We start from the raw sequence: 18602 nt of genomic DNA on the forward strand, positions 1-18602 counted from the left end.
ATGTGTGTAATCTCTGTGTTCTTGTCAAGGTGCAGGTTTGTCCATATATGCGTTGAAATACATTGTCCATGTATTTGCCAGAATCACACTGTTTACTTATTTATATTCATACCAATAGATTTTTCCCTTTAAAAAACTGCACTATTGACACGTTTCACACAGATTTAATTTCTTTGCTAAATAGTTACTACATCGATTTTAAATCATTGAATCGTATCGTATCGCTCATCCCACTGTGGAAAGAATGAGCTTTTCACATCCTTCACATCCACACAACATGAAGAATAGATATTCAGGGCAGTGATGGAAACCCACAGAATGGGTAGCTGCTCCCCAGGAAAATTAAATTAGAAGTGGAAGTAACAAAATACAAAGAAATCACAGCTGGAGGGAGAAGGTGAGATTCGGAACGGAAAAAGAGAAAAGGGAAATGGACCACACACACACGCACGCACCCACTGAGTGAGAGAAATAGAGCAAGAATAAAGAAAACACGCTATTGCAGAGATGCTAGGGTAGTTAACTTTATTACACCATTTTGTCTCACTCAAAACAATTTTTCGTCACCTCGCTCACTTTTGTAGAGTATGTCCTTCACCTGGATTGATTGATTGATTGATTGAATATTTTATTAGACAAAAATGAAGAACAGTACAAGTACAGTCAAACGTCCTGCCTAAAAGGAAAACCCCAAAAAAGCCCTTGCGGTCTTGTTTTTGTTGGAGGTTCCTTCATCTCTCCTCTCTCCTCACCTTTCTTTAGTACTCATGCGTTGTCTCTGCGTTCTCCCTCTCACCTCCCACTGTCTGGGGGCGGCAGTGGCTCATGGCGTAGAGTGGCCGGTAGAGGAGCCGGATGGGAACCGCAAGGTTCCCCCAGTTCGAGTTAGTCTCGAAGTGTCCTTGAGCAAGACTCTGAACCCCTAGTGTGCTTCCGGTGAGCAGGTTGGTGCCTTGCAGGGTTTCCTCCGCCATCGGTGTATGAATGTGTGTGTGTGAATGGGAGAACGTAACGCACAATATATGTAAAGCGCTTTGGATAAAGGTGCTCTATAAATGCACCATTTACCATTTACTCTCTCTCTGCTCTCATCTCTTCTCCTCTCTCTGGTTCCATGTCTGGACATCACACCCTGCTCTGCTCTGCTCTCACTTTACTCTCAATTTCAATTCTCTCACTCTCAATTTACAATTTAGGCATTTTGCAGACGCTCTTAATCCAGAGTGACTTACAACTATTAAGACACCTGAGGGTGGAATGCGACCTCAGGGTGACATGCGGCCTCGCCCTAAAGGGCGAGGTCGCGCCAATTCTTGACCATCTTGGCCAACCACAGCGTTTCTCTGACGATTCTAGTTGTTGTCATTCTGGGGGGAGTTTGTTCATGTTTTTGTGAGGGTATCAACCCTAGGAGACACGGGGAGAACATGCAAACTCCACACAGAAAGGCCCTATCGCCAACCCCACCTAGGGTGTGAGCGATAGGGCCTAAACATGGAGATGTGGAGAACACTATATATGGAGATAGTCCAGTCCATCATGTCATATGGGACTACCGTCATAGACAGTAGCCATTGTTAGGCCGGAGTCAATGGCTGTCTGTCTGACTGTCTGTACAGGAAGTGATGTCACATGACATACTTTTTATGCCCATATATGAGTCATTCTGTACCACATCTCCATGTTTAGGCCAAACAGGTTCGCTCCATTTCTCCATGTATAGGATCAAATGCCCAACGTCGAGCTTGACAAGGAGGATACCGCACATTGTACCTCATCCACCCTTTCTTCTCTCTCCTTTTGGTATCTTTATCCTCCTCCTCCTTTTTTTCTTTTTTATTCTTCTCTTTTTTTCACAGCCGCCCCCATTTCTAAGAACGTTTCGAGTACCAGTTTGATACAAGAGCAAATAAGCGCTACACTTCTGGAATCCTGTGCGTCGACTTAAAGTCGGATCCAGGCCTAATAACTTTATCTAGCCGCCCGTTGCCACCTCCTTGTTACATTTTCTTTTTTGAGACACATTGTACCTCATCCACCCTTTCTTCTCTCTCCTTTTGGTATCTTTATCCTCCTCCTCCTTTTTTTTCTTTTTTATTCTTCTCTTTTTTTGTCTTTCTTAGTCTTGTGTATCCTTCTCTTTTGGCTACTGTCTATGACGGTAGTCCCATATGACATGATGGACTGGACTATCTCCATATATAGTGTTATCCACATTTCGTGTAGCCGCCCCGTACAGGAAGTGATGTCACAACTCGCTGACATCACACTGACATCACTCCCATACAGAAGGAAGGTTACGGAAGGAAGGTTACGGAAGGAAGGAAGGTCACTCAAGCGACACGGTTTTTCAGAGTATATGCGACCTTCGGTCGCAATAAGCAGGTAATACATCAATACAATAAGCAAGGTAATACATCAATACATCAACATCTATACATCAAATGCATAGAAATGTCAATCTAGAGAAAAATAACATAGGTGTCAGTAAAAAAGCTTTATATTAATTATTTAACAAAAAAAAAGCTATCTAGCTTCCATGTGTGGTCATTGGGGGTAGGCGAGTGCTACGCTTAGTGCTATGGGCTTAGGTGGAGTCTGAAGAGGTGAGTCTTCAGGCCACGGCGGAAGCTGCGACAGGGAGTCTATCCCACAGTTTGTCAGGAGGGCGAATTGTCTAGGACCTGTGGCGTACTTGGATATCCCAGTTTAGTTAACTATAATAACCATGCTGTGCTCTCACCTCTCCTCCTCCTCTCCTCCTCAGCGGAGCCTCTGGATGGAGGGCAGTACCTGGACGTCACAGGCATCCTGAGGGACCAGGGTGGACGCTACGAGTGCAAGGCCAGCAACAACGTGGCCACGCCCGACGTCAAATATGTCAACGTGGTCATTAACTGTAAGACATGACACCATGCATGGATGGATGGATGGATACCTAGACAGACAGACTGACTGACTGACTGACTGACTGACTACAGGGGAGTCATTTGGGGCATCAGGGCTAGACGAGGCAATTGCCTTACCCGTTAACATGTTACCTGATGTGTTAACTGGTTACCATGGTAACTAACAGCCCCAGCACTACCACGTCCAGGAATGAGGGAAAAGACTCGGGAGAGTGTTTTTTTCCGAGTGTATCGAAAAAGCAACTGGGTTAAGGCTGCGGAAGCTTGTGATTGGCTGCGCGGAGGTGTGGAAAGTCGGGGGGACACCTAAACCTATAAACCTTAACCCTAACCTAACCCTAACCTCAGTAAAACTAACGCTGGTGAATGCTAACCTGGTGAAATGCTAACCTGCCGACGCTGGTGAATGCTAACCTGGTGAATGTTGACCTGGTCGGGCCAACGGGAGGTTGTCTCCACCTTAACCGAGGTGCTTTTTTGATACACTCGGACTGAAAGGCCTGCAAAAAATACTCCCCCCAAAAGACTCCGCTTCCGTTCGGCCATTGAATTGTATTAATCCTGGCTGCAGAAAAATGCATTATACAGTATGTCTTCTTTTACCATATCGCGCGTTTAGACATTACCTATTCTGGGAACGTCATTTTAGGGCGAACGTTTCCCACCCACCCAAACAAACAAGGATCTAAAAGCTCTGATGGATCTACAAGCTCTCAACATGATGTCGCTGGGCGACGCGTTGAGAGCTTGTAGATCCGCTATTTCCGCTATTTTAGAATTGGGGGCTTAAGTGATAACCGATATTTTTTCCACCGCCCTACTTCTTTCTGAATTTACGCCTCTGACTCACTTACTGACTGACTGATTTAGAACGCAATTGCTTATGCCCAAACATGCACGCCCACAATAGGGACGGCAGGTTGAAATTGGACAAGTCTGTTTGTAGCTTTTAATACATATTGAACCAATGAAAGGTATTAACAAGAGCTTGTTAACGGCATCCATTAGAATTCTGTCTTCTCTCTAGCTCCTGCCTAGTCTCCAGCAGGCCCCTTAGCTCCTTGTTAAATCCATCTTCTGTCACATCCATTTTAAATGTGATGACTTCACCAGCGCGATAATGAATAATCAGTATAATCACTCCCCGCACTGTCATTTCAATGTTAATCATCACACACTAGCGTAAAACATGCAGATCTGCCACTCTTTGTTCTCCTTCTGAAATGAAGAGCAAAGGAGAAACAGACTGCATGTGTACTCCCACACTGTATATAGATTATCAGCTTATGTTTTTTATCATACCCGACGTATATATTTACAAAGACCACAAGACAATAGCATTTGATTAATGCATAAATAATTTGACATTATTGTACACAAATAATGTTATTTTCTTTTTTCCCCCATTCATTAATTCCCTACTTTTTCGTGGTTCAAGTATCTAAAATAATGGGCTATGGGCTTATTGTGTCTAAAAAGACCCATTTAGTCACTTGTACGCTGAAATCAAAATCATTAAAACTGACTCCTTGGCTGGCAAATCACAACCTCCGCCCATGATTTCTCACATGGCCCTCTTCTAGCACCACCATCAGGCCGATTTTTGCAAAACAATTTTTTTGACACTGCTCCTACAGATTTTGGCCTAATATCACGCAAAGCGGTACACAATATCTCTAAAGTCATGTCATCAACATGGATCTGTCCCATTTCCCATATTCCCTCCTGATTGGCTACAAATTGCCTTCTAAAGTTTGTGTATGCAACGTGACGGTTGCTTATCTCCCGATTAGGGATAATTGCAAATATGAACCCTTGTTGTAAAAAAAACAAAGTTGTCCTTTAAGATAAGTTAAGTGCTTAAATGAACATACATGGTTAAGTTAAGCGTCTAACAGTGGTGTGACCATGTGTTCAGATCCCCCCTCCATACAGAAGACCAGGAGCACAGAGAGCCAGCTGGGTCGCATGGGCATCCTGCAGTGTGATGCCAGCGCCGTGCCAACGCCTGAGTTTGAGTGGTACCGAGACGACAAGAGGTACAAGCAGGCACACGCAGACGCACACGCACACGCACGCACGCACGCACGCACGCACGCACGCACGCACGCACGCACGCACGCACGCACACACACACACACACACACACACACACACACACACACACACACACACACACACACACACACACACACACACACACACACACACACTCACTGTCACACAGCACATTTTTCATTTAGTTTTAGTCATAGTCTTTTGAATAAAATGTAGTTTTAGACAAATATTATTTTAGACATCAGATCTTTTTGTTTCAGTCTAGTTTTAGTCGACTAAATATCATAAGATTTTAGTCTACTAAATCTACGGTTGATTTTGTCTACGGAAATTTATTTTGGCGGTGCCTTGATGGCGTTTTAATGGCCGAGCTACAAAGCTCATAACTCGTCAGCGTCTTCTATTTTCAGAGCGTGACACCCAAAGCTCAACATCTTCTCCACTAGTCCCCCCCTAACATTTTAGTCTAGTTTTTATTTGTTGACGGAATTGTCAGTATATTTAGTCTTAGTTTTAGTCATCACTTTTTGTTTTAGTTTTTAGTCATCACATAGCTTAGTTTTTGTTTTTGTTTTTATTCGGTTTTCATCAGTGAAATGCACACGCACGCACGCACGCACGCAAGCACGCACGCACGCACGCACGCACGCACGCACGCACGCACACACACACACACACACACACACACACACACACACACACACACACACACACACACACACACACACACACACACACACACACACAGTAGCTTCACCCAGGAAATGTGAGGTGAAGTGAGACACACTGACAAAAGTTTCAGGACTTTCCTCTCTCTCTTTTTTTCTTTAGCCATGACATTCAAATATCGACTGTCCAGAGAAACACAGCGACAGGAAGCACTCAATACTCTGAACATTTGGGCCCAATTTAACGGGACCACAATCTGACCTGATGACATTCTGCTTGAGAGGCTTCCATCGACACTGTCCTGTCTCCGTTTCTCTGGGAAATCATTTTCACACCAGGGGCCCTATTTTCATCCATGCCTTACGTCAGTGTTTCTCAAATAGGGGTACGCAGAGGTACGACAGGGGGTACTTGAGAGAAAATGGAAACATTTTCTTTACTGTTGTGTTTTATTGCGACCGTCAGGTCGCAGTTACTATCAAAACCTCCACCGGCTGTCTGTCCGTCCGTCAGTCTGTCTGTCTGTCACGTCACATCACACTTTTGCCCTACTCATATCTCCGCCATCGTTGCCCCTATCCATGTGAAATTGTCCACACACACTCCTTGCCTGCCAAACCACAACCTTCAGGACCCCCGGACCGCCACGGTATATATTTTAAAAATGTTTTAAAGTGATTCTGACTAAAAAGCACATGTTCACACCTATCAGCCGCTGCTGCACTCCAACATTGTGTAATCTGTTATTAGCACAAATATCCTACAGTAGCTGAAATAACTATATGGACTTCTCATGTAAAGATTCAAAGTCAGCCGGGTCAGAGTCAAGTCTGGTGACTTCACGAGCGTAGGGTGATAATGAATAATCAATTTAATCACTCTCTACACTATTATTCCACTGTTAATGGGTTGGTTAATCACACATTAGCATGAAGAATGACAGAGGAATGACACTCTTTGTTCATCTTCCAAAAAGAGCAAAGGAGAAACAGACTGCATGTCCGCTCCTACACTGACTATGTAACCAGCGTTATCTATATTGTATTGTATACAATACATAGATTGTAGAGCTTGTAGATCTGCTACTTTTGAGTGGCACTCTTGTATGATGAAATAGGGACATTATTTAAAGTTGAAATATGTAAATACAAGGTTTCTGCCCAACAGCGACGATGTCCCTTGCAACATCACTCGTCATTTAACGAGAGACACATGAAGTGAATGTACGTTTGAAATAGTCAAATGTAATGAGCAGTATGTCCCACATTGTCACAGCTGCCGACCACTCTCAATCACTCTCCCACGTCTGGAGACTCGGCACGGCTCCCTGTGTGGTTCCATTCATCATCACACATGACTCAGAAACGGGGTTGTGAGTCCATTCATCATCTTATAAAAACCCTGGGACAACGAGTCACTCGTCCCAGACTCTTCTCCCTCCTGGTGTCACGTGTGAGGCAGGATTGTTGGACCCAAGTGCAGAACAGGCAGGCAGATGAAGTTCAATGATGATTTATTATTAATTCACAATACAAAACCGGAAACAATGCAGGACATACAACAGCAAGACACACCATAACACTAACTGGCAAGGGAACATTGAACACAGGGAGGTTTAAATAGACACAGTTGGCACATGATTGGCTACAGCTTAACAAGACACAGGTGTACACATTTGCTAATCCTAGGACAGGTGTCTCTCGCCCCCCTAGTGGCGAAAGAAATAACTTCTGGGAACTCAGATTGGGACAGGTGAGTCAAGACAGGTAGTGGCAACAAGGCAAAACAGGAAATACTGGGATAACACTACACAATAAAGGTACACACCAGACAGTCCATGACACCTGGCTCCCAAACTGTGGAATGAACTCTGCATTGCAGTCAGAACAGCAGACTCACTCCCTAGCTTCCGCCGTGGTCTGAAGGGAGTCGGCAGGTTAGCTACTCACCCACGTCGGCAGGTTAGCTTTTCACCAGGTTAACATTCACCCGTGTTGAAAGAATGAACTGTCAAACAGATGCTATGTTGCAATGTCGACACGCTCCCGAAGACTCACCTCTTCAGACTCCACCTTAGCCTTAAGCACTTAACAGTTGCCTACCCTCGCTTATGCAAAGGCAAGAAATGTCATTTAGATAGCATTTTTATATAGACCGACTGTGTATAGCTTCGATATACAAAATATTTATGTTTTAGATTTTATTGAAAAAGTCCTTGACTACTTCCATGCATTTGATGTATTACCTTGTGCTGTTCCTGCGTACTGTAAATTGATCCGGATTAAAAGCGTCTGCTAAATGCCTAAATTGTAAAATGTAAATCATACATGACTCAGAAACAGGGTTGTCTCTCGGTCACTCTGTCATGCTACGGTCTAATTCAGTTGCTCCTCGTCCAACTCCAACACAGTCAAATCCAAATGTGTCTGAATCTGATGCTGTGTGACATTGAGTGCAACACTTCATTTGGCCTCCATTGAAACATTTCAAACCAGGGTTGGAGGTTAAATCAATTCTCTCAATAGAGGAGGCTGACCATCAAAACCACTCTGTAGGTAAACGCTGCCCTCTGGTGGTGAGCTTTGATGTGTGCAGTATATTATTGGGTAAATGCATTTTTTCCTTCAGTTCTCATGGTGGGAATAATAATGATATGGAGATGTAATGGTGTGATCTCATGTTGTCCACATGGATGAGTAATGTGCTTAATCGTTACTCAATCACACTCGTGGCAGTGGCTTAGGAGTAGAGTGGACGCTGGGTTCCCAGTTTGATCCTGGGCTTCCCCACAGTTCGTGTCGAAGTGTCCTTGAGCAAGACTCTGAACCACTAGTTGCTCCAGATGAGCAGGCTGGTGCCTTGCATGGTGTGTGTGTGTGCGTGTGTCGGTGTGTGTGTGTGTGTGTGTGTGTGTGTGTGTGTGTGTGTTGTGTGTGTGTGGTGTGTTGTGTGTTGTGTGTGTGTGTGTGTGTGTGTGTGTGTGTGTGTGTGTGTGTGTGTGTGTGTGTGTGTGTGTGTGTGTGTGTGTGTGTGTGTGTGTGTGTGTGTGTGTGTGTGTGAATTGGGTGAATGTAATGCACAATCTACACTACAGTATACAAAGTAGGTCAGCTTTACATACAGACTAATATGTGACTGTCTTCTTAAATCTGACAATTCATACAACAGACAATGATGTGTGAGCAATGAACTGTTTGTTACATATCATAAAGCAGCATGACAATGTGTATCTAATGTATGAAGATGTGATTTGTGTATGAAATATGCACCTTAATCCAATACACACAAGTCGTACAGTAGTCAGAACTAGATGAAGTGTTTTGCCAAATATCTATGTGCCAAGAAGTCAGAAAAGAAACAAAACAGTTAAAATGAGTTAGTTAGAGATAGGAGGTGACCCCAAAACTTGGAAAAGTGCAAATATTCCACGTCTTCTGCACCAGAGATGCAGCAGATTATTTATCTGTGGATGCGGGGTGAGTCTCTGGGTCTGTTCTTGGCCCACATGAGACTCCAGCTCCAAACTGTATTAAAACGACAAGGGAGCCGTATCTCTGCTGACCTGTACGGGTCAAGCTTTGTTCCTCTACAAAGCCTAGTAAAAAATAGTCTTGTGCTCCGAGGCCTGTATGTATGTATAGGGTCCCATTGGTATCTGGGTCTGTCAGCCGGCTCTATGGGCCAATAGTCCTGTTTAGCAGGCACGTGCACGCATAGACATCAAAGGGGGCTCAAGTCCCTGCCATTTTACCCATGTGTAATAAGTGCCCTCTCCAGATCATGAATGCAGTTTTTACTATGGCGAAAGAAATGCAAATGCCCCCTTTCCATGCCAGACCTGAAGGCAGCATTCAAGAGAACTGCCTTGTCCAAAAACTCTCCTGAACTTGAATGCAGCATCTTATGTTGAAAGAATTGCCCTCTGTGTAGAAATCTGTACCATACGCCACATATCCAGTAGTGACTTGATTATGCTTAGTTCAGTGTGCTATCAATCACTGAAAATAGCCGACCTCCAAGCTCACAACATGTCCAAGCGTTGTGCTTGGAGGTCTGCTATGTTTGATATTTTCACCAAAAGCCCCTTTTAGAAATGTCAGCCCCTGCCTCTCTAACATTCTCTTCACGTCCCTGCTGTTTAGTAGTACACTCACTTACCATGCAGAGACACAGACATCTAGGGATGGCAAACCGGCACAGTTATCCTCCCTTACAAAAACACTCGTCCTCAGCATGTCCCTGAGGGAAGGCCCACTTTATCTCTCTGCCAACTCCCTGTCCTCCTGTTGGCCAAGATTATCCTACACACTTTCCTTTTAATATATTAATTTAGAACAGGTACACATTATTGTGTATCATTATTTTATGCTTTAACTATTGAAAAATAGCAGATATACAAGCTCACAGCGCGGCACCGAGTGCCGCGCTGCGAGCTTGTAGATCTGCTATTTTTGAAAAGGCGTGAAAATTTGAATTTTGACACGATTCTATAAGTTTCTTTTGAATGCTTCTAAGGTTTTTTTGAAAAACCTATGTTTCTATGTCAGCAATCTGGCTAGCCATCATCAAAGAAAAGGTCCTTTTCACTTAACTGGAGCTCAGTTAGTCTGTTCTTGAGAGACTACCATGTCAGTGGTTCTCAAACTATTTCATGTGAAGGACCCCCAAAATGACATGTATTTGGCCATGGACCCCCAACTCAAAATATTTAGTTCCAGGGACCACCCAGAAGCAAAATTTGAGATACAAACGTTCGCTTTAAAAATACATATATTCAAAGATTTGCACACATTTTTACGACTTTTTCAAAAATAGCAGATCTACAAGCTCGCAGCGCGGCACTCGGTGCCGCGCTGTGAGCTTGTATATCTGCTATTTTTCACTGGTTAAAGCATTCAATAATTCTAGGCCTACATGGGTTAATCCTCTGTCTCAGGCTATATAGTGCAGGGCTATTCAACATGCGGCCCCCTGCGGCATGTCTATGTGGCGGTGGGCAGGTTTCCATTCCGAATCATCCCCATTCCGAAACCAGGTTAGCATTCACCAGCGTCGGCAGGTTAGCATTTCACCAGGTTAGCATTCACCAGCGTTAGTTTTACTGAGATTAGGGTTGGGGTTAAGGTTGGGTTTAGGTGGTCGGAAATAGCAATGTTTCTGAGTGCCGATGAGTAACCCTATGCAGCCCGTCATGGTCATAGCACTTTCAGCGTGGACAAATATTTCAGATCTTTGTCTTGCCTTGTACAAGACTTTTCTATTTTGTTTGTTCCAAAAGAAGAAACGTCATCATTTCATCATTAATCATTCCACGCCATGACAATCCTTTTGCTCAATGGGGTCTGGCCTACAGTGGATGGAAATGTGGTTGTTTTCTGTGAGTTTTCTTGATCTTTAGACTACACAAGTTTGCTGTACTGTTACAAAATCATTGTCCAAAATAGGACTGAGTTTGCTGAGTGGCCCCTGAGCCATCTTAAGTTGAGTAGCCCTGCTATAGTGTATTCTGTGTATATGTCAGTGTACTGTGTGTCAGCATAAACTCTGTCTGTCCCTCTTCACATCCAGATAAGCACCTTACCCGGACTTGTGTGTATAAGTAGACATCTTTGATGTTTTCCTCTCCTTGACGTGTTTTTTCCACTATTTTATTCTCCACTCCTTGCCTCTCTCTCTCTCTCTCTCTCTCTCTCTCTCTCTCTCTCTCTCTCTCTCTCCCGTCCAGGATATCCAACAGTCAGTCCATCAACATCCAGACCCTCGGTGCCTCCTCCGTGCTGACCTTCGCCAACGTCACCCAGGAGGATTATGGGAACTACACCTGCGTGGCCACGAACAGACTGGGTGTCCACAGTGCCAGTGTCTATCTCTATAGTAAGTTACTCTATGCCAGTGGTTCTCAACCTTTTCAGGTCGCGACCCCCAAAATAACCATATTTTAACTGGGGACACCACCCCCCCCCCCCCCCCCCCCCCTGCCACCCTGACGAGCACTATGAGTTGAGGCATTACATTTTGTATAACACGGTTCTATTGTGACAATAGCCGATCTACATGCTCACATGTGAGCAATGTCTATCGGCTATTTTCAAGATTTCTGCCTCTGATATTTGACAGTTTGGCCGATGTTTAATTTGTCATTTCAGACGTATTAAAAAGGCCTTAAATTCTCACTTTAGAAATGTGCATATAACCTCTATAGACTTAAACTTTATGTTGGTTTGTTTACTGTTGAGTGAAAAAACAATGTCATCTGGGGAAACCCCAGAACAATTTGGGGACCCCCCTGGGGGTCCTGACCCACATGTTGAGATCCACTGCTCTGTACTAAGATACTGGGCATCCAGAGTGCCAGTCTCTTCCTCTATAGCAGTGTTTCTCTAATGGGGGTGTGTGTACCCCTAGGGGTACGCAGGGGTACTGCAGGGGGTACATACAAAATGTGAATATGTGTTTTAGTGTTATGGTCACTGATAAAACATGGACAGACTTTGTGTGAACCTGCTCATTTGTAAATTGTTAAACCAAATTACATCAAAAACTTGATTAGTACAACTGTTATTGAATAGAAAGCAATGTTATTTGGCATTTAGCCGTTTTATTGTGAACATATTGGCATGGGAACTGGACTTTTGATGTAGATTTTTCTTAGCAAAATGCTGTAGTCAGGGGGGGGGGGGTGGCTTCAGAAATCAGCATGAGCATGAAGGTTTGAGAACCACTGCTCTATTGTAAGTTACTCTTTACTAACTTAGTGCCAGTCTCTATCTCTACACTACAGTATACTATAGGGCAGTGATACTTAGCGGGGCAGATAAATGCATTTTTGCACTAAAATACTTCAGAAGTGGAAAGAAACCTAAAACTTTTCACAAGTACTCCTTAGGGGTTGTTCCTATGATAAAACACATTATACACTGAAAAATCAAAATGGCTGCCATGTTTCCAAGATGGCTGCCTCTGAACAGTACGCCAGCCAGTTAATGTCCGATTTTCATAATATTAGAGTTGTTTTGTAGGTTTTAAAACATCCTGAGTTCATTTATTACACTTTTAAAGCAGCCAGAATAACTTTTCTGACTTTTGGTTGGGGTCTTTCCTCACCTGGGACCCCCCAAACAGACCCCTGAGCCTATCTCAGTAATCGCATTGCTCCTGCTCCAGAGCAATGTTAAATTAGATCATAACTGAAGCATTAAAGTTGTTGTAACTGGGCTCTGAAAGCAAAAATTAGTAGTAGCAAATACCCAGGGGTCTTCCACAGGGGGTCCGGGACCCCGAGGGGGTCCTCAGAGTTACTACAGGGGGCCTGCCGAATCTTGATGGGGAAGTTCTTTTCTTTTTTTTTACTGTTTTAATTAGTATTCTCAGTATTATTTGTTACATTTTTGTGTTAGACAGACAGGTTCACAGGTGTTACTGCAGGGATTGCAAGAATTAAGGTATTGCAAAATCTCACTTTGGGCGCGCAGTCTAACATGTCCATTTATTACGCTGCACCCACATTGACAACACAACACATAGTCCATGGGCCAGACGGGTTGTCGGTATCAAAAAGGTGGCAAAGGTTACCATGCATTTTTGAAAAGCTCTATATCTGTAGATTATATTTTGGTATGATAACCCTTTCTTAGACCCAGCTAAATTGGTGTTATCAGCCGCTGGAGTTGGTGTCCCATTAACTTTACATTACAGGGAAAATAAGCAAAAAAATAATCTGCTTTTAGTAGCATAAGAGGGGTGTCAGGGGTCAAACTAGGGGTTTGTCATGATGCTGAATCCATTGCAAGCATCTGTTTTGCACAAACAACATTCCTTGGGCTAAAAAGACTATGGTTTAGTGATGAAAAGTGATGAGTCATCACTTTTGTGGGGGCTGTTTTAGCCCCAGGAATGTTTTTCGTGCTAAACAGATGCTTGCAATGGATTCAGCATCATGAAAACCCCCTAGTTTGACCCCTCTTATGCTACTTAAAGCAGATTAATTTTTTCCTTTTTTTCCCTGTAATGTAAAGTTAATGGGACCAACTCTAGCGGCTGATAACACCAATTTAGCTGGGTCTAAGAAAGGGTTATCATACCAAAATATAATCTACAGATATAGAGCTTTTCAAAAATGCATGGTAACCTTTGCCACCTTTTTGATACCGACAACCCGTCTGGCCCATGGACTAACACACACACCTCTTTGTTATCATCACCCCAAAAAAAACCGCACCCTATCCTCTTAAAGAGCTCACGGTCAATTGTACCCAAAGAAATTCACTATTCATGTCCTCCCTAATAGTGTTGACAGTTTCCACTATAGCATTTGCAGGGAGGAGAGTGCAAGGCAGGTTATTGTTTGAGCAGCTGCACCGTCCCTTGTAACCTGCTTTGCAGCCACATTTGATGAGCTCAAGTACTGCCTTTGCAGCAGGGAGGGCAAGAAACCTGACTGTTCATACCCTCCACTCTCTGAATTCCATCTATTTTTTTCAATTGATGGAAGCTCAGGGCAATGTGTCAGGTATGACAAAGTAGGCATCATAATAGGATACCTTCATCAAGGGACATCTTTTTGAGGAAGTGCAAAGTAAACACATGAAGAGGCTGATACCCCGATTCCTTATCAAGTCCTTGCCTCCGGTACAAAAAAAGGAAATATATATATATTCGAGTGATTTCAAGTTATTGGATGTTACAAATGTCAAGGGTTCCTTTGCGTACATAGTTTTTCAGGTGCTGACTGGGGAGTAACATTTGTTGGAATCACCAAAAAGACATCAATGCCTACTTGATGATGATGATGATGACCAAGCCATTAACCGCTTCAAGGACCTTGGCAAGGTCATTGGCCATTCCTCCTGAGCTTATAAATGATGAGCTTCCATCAACATTGCAGTCGGAACATTTTGCATGCCATGTTTACAGTTCAAAAGGTCCAACAACCCTGGGATTACTCAGATGGGAACTATTTCTGTCAAAGAACTTGGAGGGTGAGATGCTACCTCCAACTCGTGCTGCACTGCTACCACATTACCTCCGCGCCAACTCTGTCACAATGCAGGATAAATCATACCTGACCATACCATACCCTGTGCTTCCACCAATCGAAGAAAATAGATGGAATTCAGAGAGTGGAGGGTATATTCCAGTCAGGTTTCTTGCTCTCCCTGCTCCAAAGGCAGTACTTGAGCTCATCAAATGTGTCTGCAAAGCAGGTTGTAAGGGACGGTGCAGCTTCTCAAATAACCTGCCTTTCACTCTATGCTATGGTGGAGACTGTGTCAACACTATTAGGTTGGACATTGAAGATGATGATGATGAAGACGAATATATTCTGCATGTCTGAAATTACTGTATTGTAGTGAATCTCTTTGGGCGTAATTGACCATGGGCTCTAATAAGGTGAGGGTTTTGGGGTGACAATAACAAAGAGGTGTGTGTGTGTGTGTGTGTGTGTGTGTGTGTGTGTGTGTGTGCGCGTGCGTGCGTGCGTGCGTGCGTGTGGTCAGTGTGAGTGCAGTGCAATAAATGGAAATGTTGTTCTGCGCCCAAAGTGAAAAGTTGCAATACCTTCATTATTGCAATCCCTGCAGTAACAGCTGTCAACCATAACTGTTTAACACATTTTTTTTTTATAAATAATACTGAGAATACTAATTAACCATCAAAGTACAATACATAAAACCAGGATACATAAAAACATTCGAAGTTTGGCAGGCCCCCTGTAGTAGCTCTGAGGATCCCCCCAGGGGTCCCGGACCCCCCGTGGAAGACCTCTGTTATTTGCTACTAGTCATTTTTTATTCAGAGCATATTTCAGATCTAATTTAACATTGTTCTGGAGCAGGAGCAGAGCGATTACTGAAATAGGCTCAGGGGTCTGTCTGGGGGGTCCCAGGTGAGGAAAGACCCCAACCAAAAGTCAGAAAGGTTATTCTGGCTGCTTTAAAAGTGTAATAAATGAACTCAGGATGTTTTAAAACCTACAAAACAACTTTAATATTATGAAAATTCGATATTAACTGGCTGGCGTCCTGTAAAACATATCCGAAAAGGCGGCCATCTTTAAAACTGGCGGCCATTTTGAAAATTAAGTGTCTAATGTGATTTTTCTAAAGAATGACCCAAGAGGTACACTCTGTAAAATTTTGGTGCTTCTTTCCAGAACTGAAGTATTGTTCTCCTTAACTGCCCCGCTAACTCAAACTCCGGCCCGCGGGCCGAAGCACAATTTTGACTGGCCCACCAGCTTAATGTCCTCGACTGGCTCGAAGTCACGCATCCACCACACTTTAAATGGAGCAGATTGGACCTTGCGTTCCCGAGATAATGGCCAAAACATCTTGAAAGCGGCCAATGAAATCGCAGATTTTTGCCGATTTCTTTTTTTCTTCTTTTTTTTACCTGTGGCTCTGTCAGACTAATTAGCATACCCAAAACGTCATTGTAGGCCTAATGCAAATCAAATGAAAGAGAGATGTACTTTAGCTCTACTTAACAACTGCATCATTAGCCATTTGGTAGCTAAACAGTCTGGGTAATCTATTTTAAGTAGATTGTTTGATTGTATTTGATTTTTCTTAGCCATAACTATCTATAGTTTATTTTCTGTAAAAAGCCATTTGTATTGAACATGGGCCAAGTCATAGACAGAAGCAATTGAAAGAGAGATGTGCTCAGCTATCTTTAATGTTATCCCACTTGATAGCAGGCAGACAGATATCAACCCAGACAAATAGCAAACAAATGTACTTTAGTTTGTTTTAGTGTTTGTGTGGAATATGCTAATTGCACAGAATTATTAAAATTAGAGAAAATGTAGCAAATTACTTTGATTACAAATTGTGTCATTGACAGAATATAAATGGAATTCCAAGCCATAAAATAATGCACATTGCACTTTTCTTAAGTTATGTGGAAATAAAGCAAATAAAGGAGAGAAGTTATCAAGTAATGTCATTTTATCAACTGGCCTGGCCGCGGCCCCTTGACATTTTTGTAATGTGGCCCACTGGTTCAGAAGTTTGAGTATCCCTGCTATAGGGCATTCAGAATGCCAGTCTCTATCTCTATTCTTTGAGACACACATACAGGTCCGCCTTTTTTATTTTGGTGTACAACACACAACTTTCTCCATTGGAATTGCATTATGGGTTTATTTCGTCATACTGTATAGTGCAAGAGATGGTTAAGTGTGGTAGTGCAGGTAACAACCCCTGATGCAGTGAAAAGTGAAAACGGGACCGCCTAATATTCGAAACCTTCCGCGATTCCGCACACATCAATGTTTTCTTGTGGGCCAAACAATTGGGAATCATGTGACGTTGATCCGCTTGCCCTATTTGCTCATACTAGGACATGATATAGTATGTGTAATCAGAAGAATAGTATAAGTTACTTTCTACTAACACATACATTCATGCAGTGGAGTAGACGTTTTAAGTATTGACAAATGGAAATACTTCCTGCATGTCTGTCTGTCTGTCTGTCTATGTGTCTGCCCACCTGTCCTTCTGTTATTCTGTCAGTTTGTACGATTGTGCGTTCTGCTGTCTCTCTCCGCCTGTCCTGTTGAATATCTGTCAGTCTCTCTGTCCTTGTGCTTATTGCACTCTGCAGTGTTTGCTGGTTTTCTCTGTCCAGTTCTTCAGCATTACAGACAGCTAGTTGTCTCCCTGTCAATGTGATGCCTGTTGCCTGTGATACAAGACATGATTCTGTCTGTTTTGAATGTGCATGTCCTTGCTGTGCGTGCGTGTGTGAATGCCTGTGTGCTTGTTTCATGATCTTGTCTTTTTCTGCACATTTCTCATCGCCTCTCCCCTGCCTCCTCAGTCGGTCTCCCTGTACTCGTACTCGAGTCAGTTTCCCCAGTCCTTTTCCACCCTACTCTGTCCTGCCCCGAAGAGCCAGTCCTGCACTATTGTCCTGTTTTTGTCCTTACCAACTTGAGCTATAGTCCAGTGTTTTTGTGTTTTCTTTTTTTTTTTTTTTTGCCCTGCCCTCTACGAGTCCACTCTTGTGCCGTTTTTTTCCGTTCTGCCCTGTCCCTGCCAGTTCTGTCCAGTTCCCTAATGTAGTGCCCCAGTCTCCCACCACGAACCCCCCCCCCCCCCTGTTCCATGTTCTGATCTGGTTACTGTAGGCTCCGGTGGAGCTTTAAGCCTTCTGTTGTTTAGCTGAGTGTTTCTGAGGGATTTTTTTGCCCTTGTCTGGCTATGCGAGGCTATCTTTTCTGTGTTTGAGCCCAATTCCTCACTCACCATAACACTGTATCTCCCACCTCTCTCTCTCTCTCTCTCTCTCTCTCTCTCTCTCTCTCTCTCTCTCAATCTCTCTCTCTCTCTCTCTCCAGGACCAGGGACAGGAGTAAACCTCAGCGGCTCAGCCTGTGTGTCTCACTCACTGTGGCTCCTGTTCAGCTGCACCGTCTGCCTCTTCTTCAAGTGTTCATACTGACCTCCTCCTCTTCCTCCTCCACAGAAGAACCACTTTTAAAGAAAGAACCTTTCAGACCACGGTTCTTGAAAGAACCATTTATTGTAATGGTTCTATAAACCACGTAAACCCTATATATAGGGTTCTATTTGTTGAAGGAGGAATCCCTGCCTCCGCTTTTCATGACCCCCCATCCCCCCCTTCTGGTCAGTATTTTTATTTTTCATTTTTATTTATTTAAAAAAAAAGTATATATAACAGTGGGATATGTTTCATCCTGGCTTCTGGTCAGGCATCGTTAAACTAAGGCGATTCACAGAGACCCTCCTGAGTGGAACCAATTCTCCTGAGTTTTATAAATCCTGGCGAGGTCCTCCTGACGCCCATCTAGTGGAACTGACAACAAGGGCTTGTTTGACAACCAGTTCCAGAGCATTGTTTGTCCCTGCAGATAGCAAGATGGAATCACCATAAAACGAGGGACCAGGGCTCATCATTATGTCCGTACACAGACAAATCTGTCAGGGGCGAGACAAAACA

At 43.5% G+C, this 18602-nt stretch overlaps 1 protein-coding gene across 1 annotated transcript in view; it reads left to right on the top strand.

Moving 5' to 3' along the window:
* The window catches only part of LOC308290252 (limbic system-associated membrane protein-like), a gene marked incomplete at both ends in the record, with an annotated part of 140925 nt that extends 122842 nt beyond the window's left edge, over positions 1–18083 (top strand). Inside the window, 4 exons of the mRNA XM_080732038.1 lie at positions 2768–2899; positions 4828–4948; positions 11362–11510; positions 17980–18083. Coding sequence (XP_080588164.1) covers positions 2768–2899; positions 4828–4948; positions 11362–11510; positions 17980–18083 — 506 coding nt within the window. The remainder of the gene's footprint in view (positions 1–2767; positions 2900–4827; positions 4949–11361; positions 11511–17979) is intronic.
* Between the last annotated feature and the right edge of the window lie 519 nt (positions 18084–18602).

This window comes from Nannobrachium achirus, assembly GCF_963921795.1.
Source record: "Nannobrachium achirus genome assembly, chromosome: 8".
NCBI classification, from domain to species: domain Eukaryota; kingdom Metazoa; phylum Chordata; class Actinopteri; order Myctophiformes; family Myctophidae; genus Nannobrachium; species Nannobrachium achirus.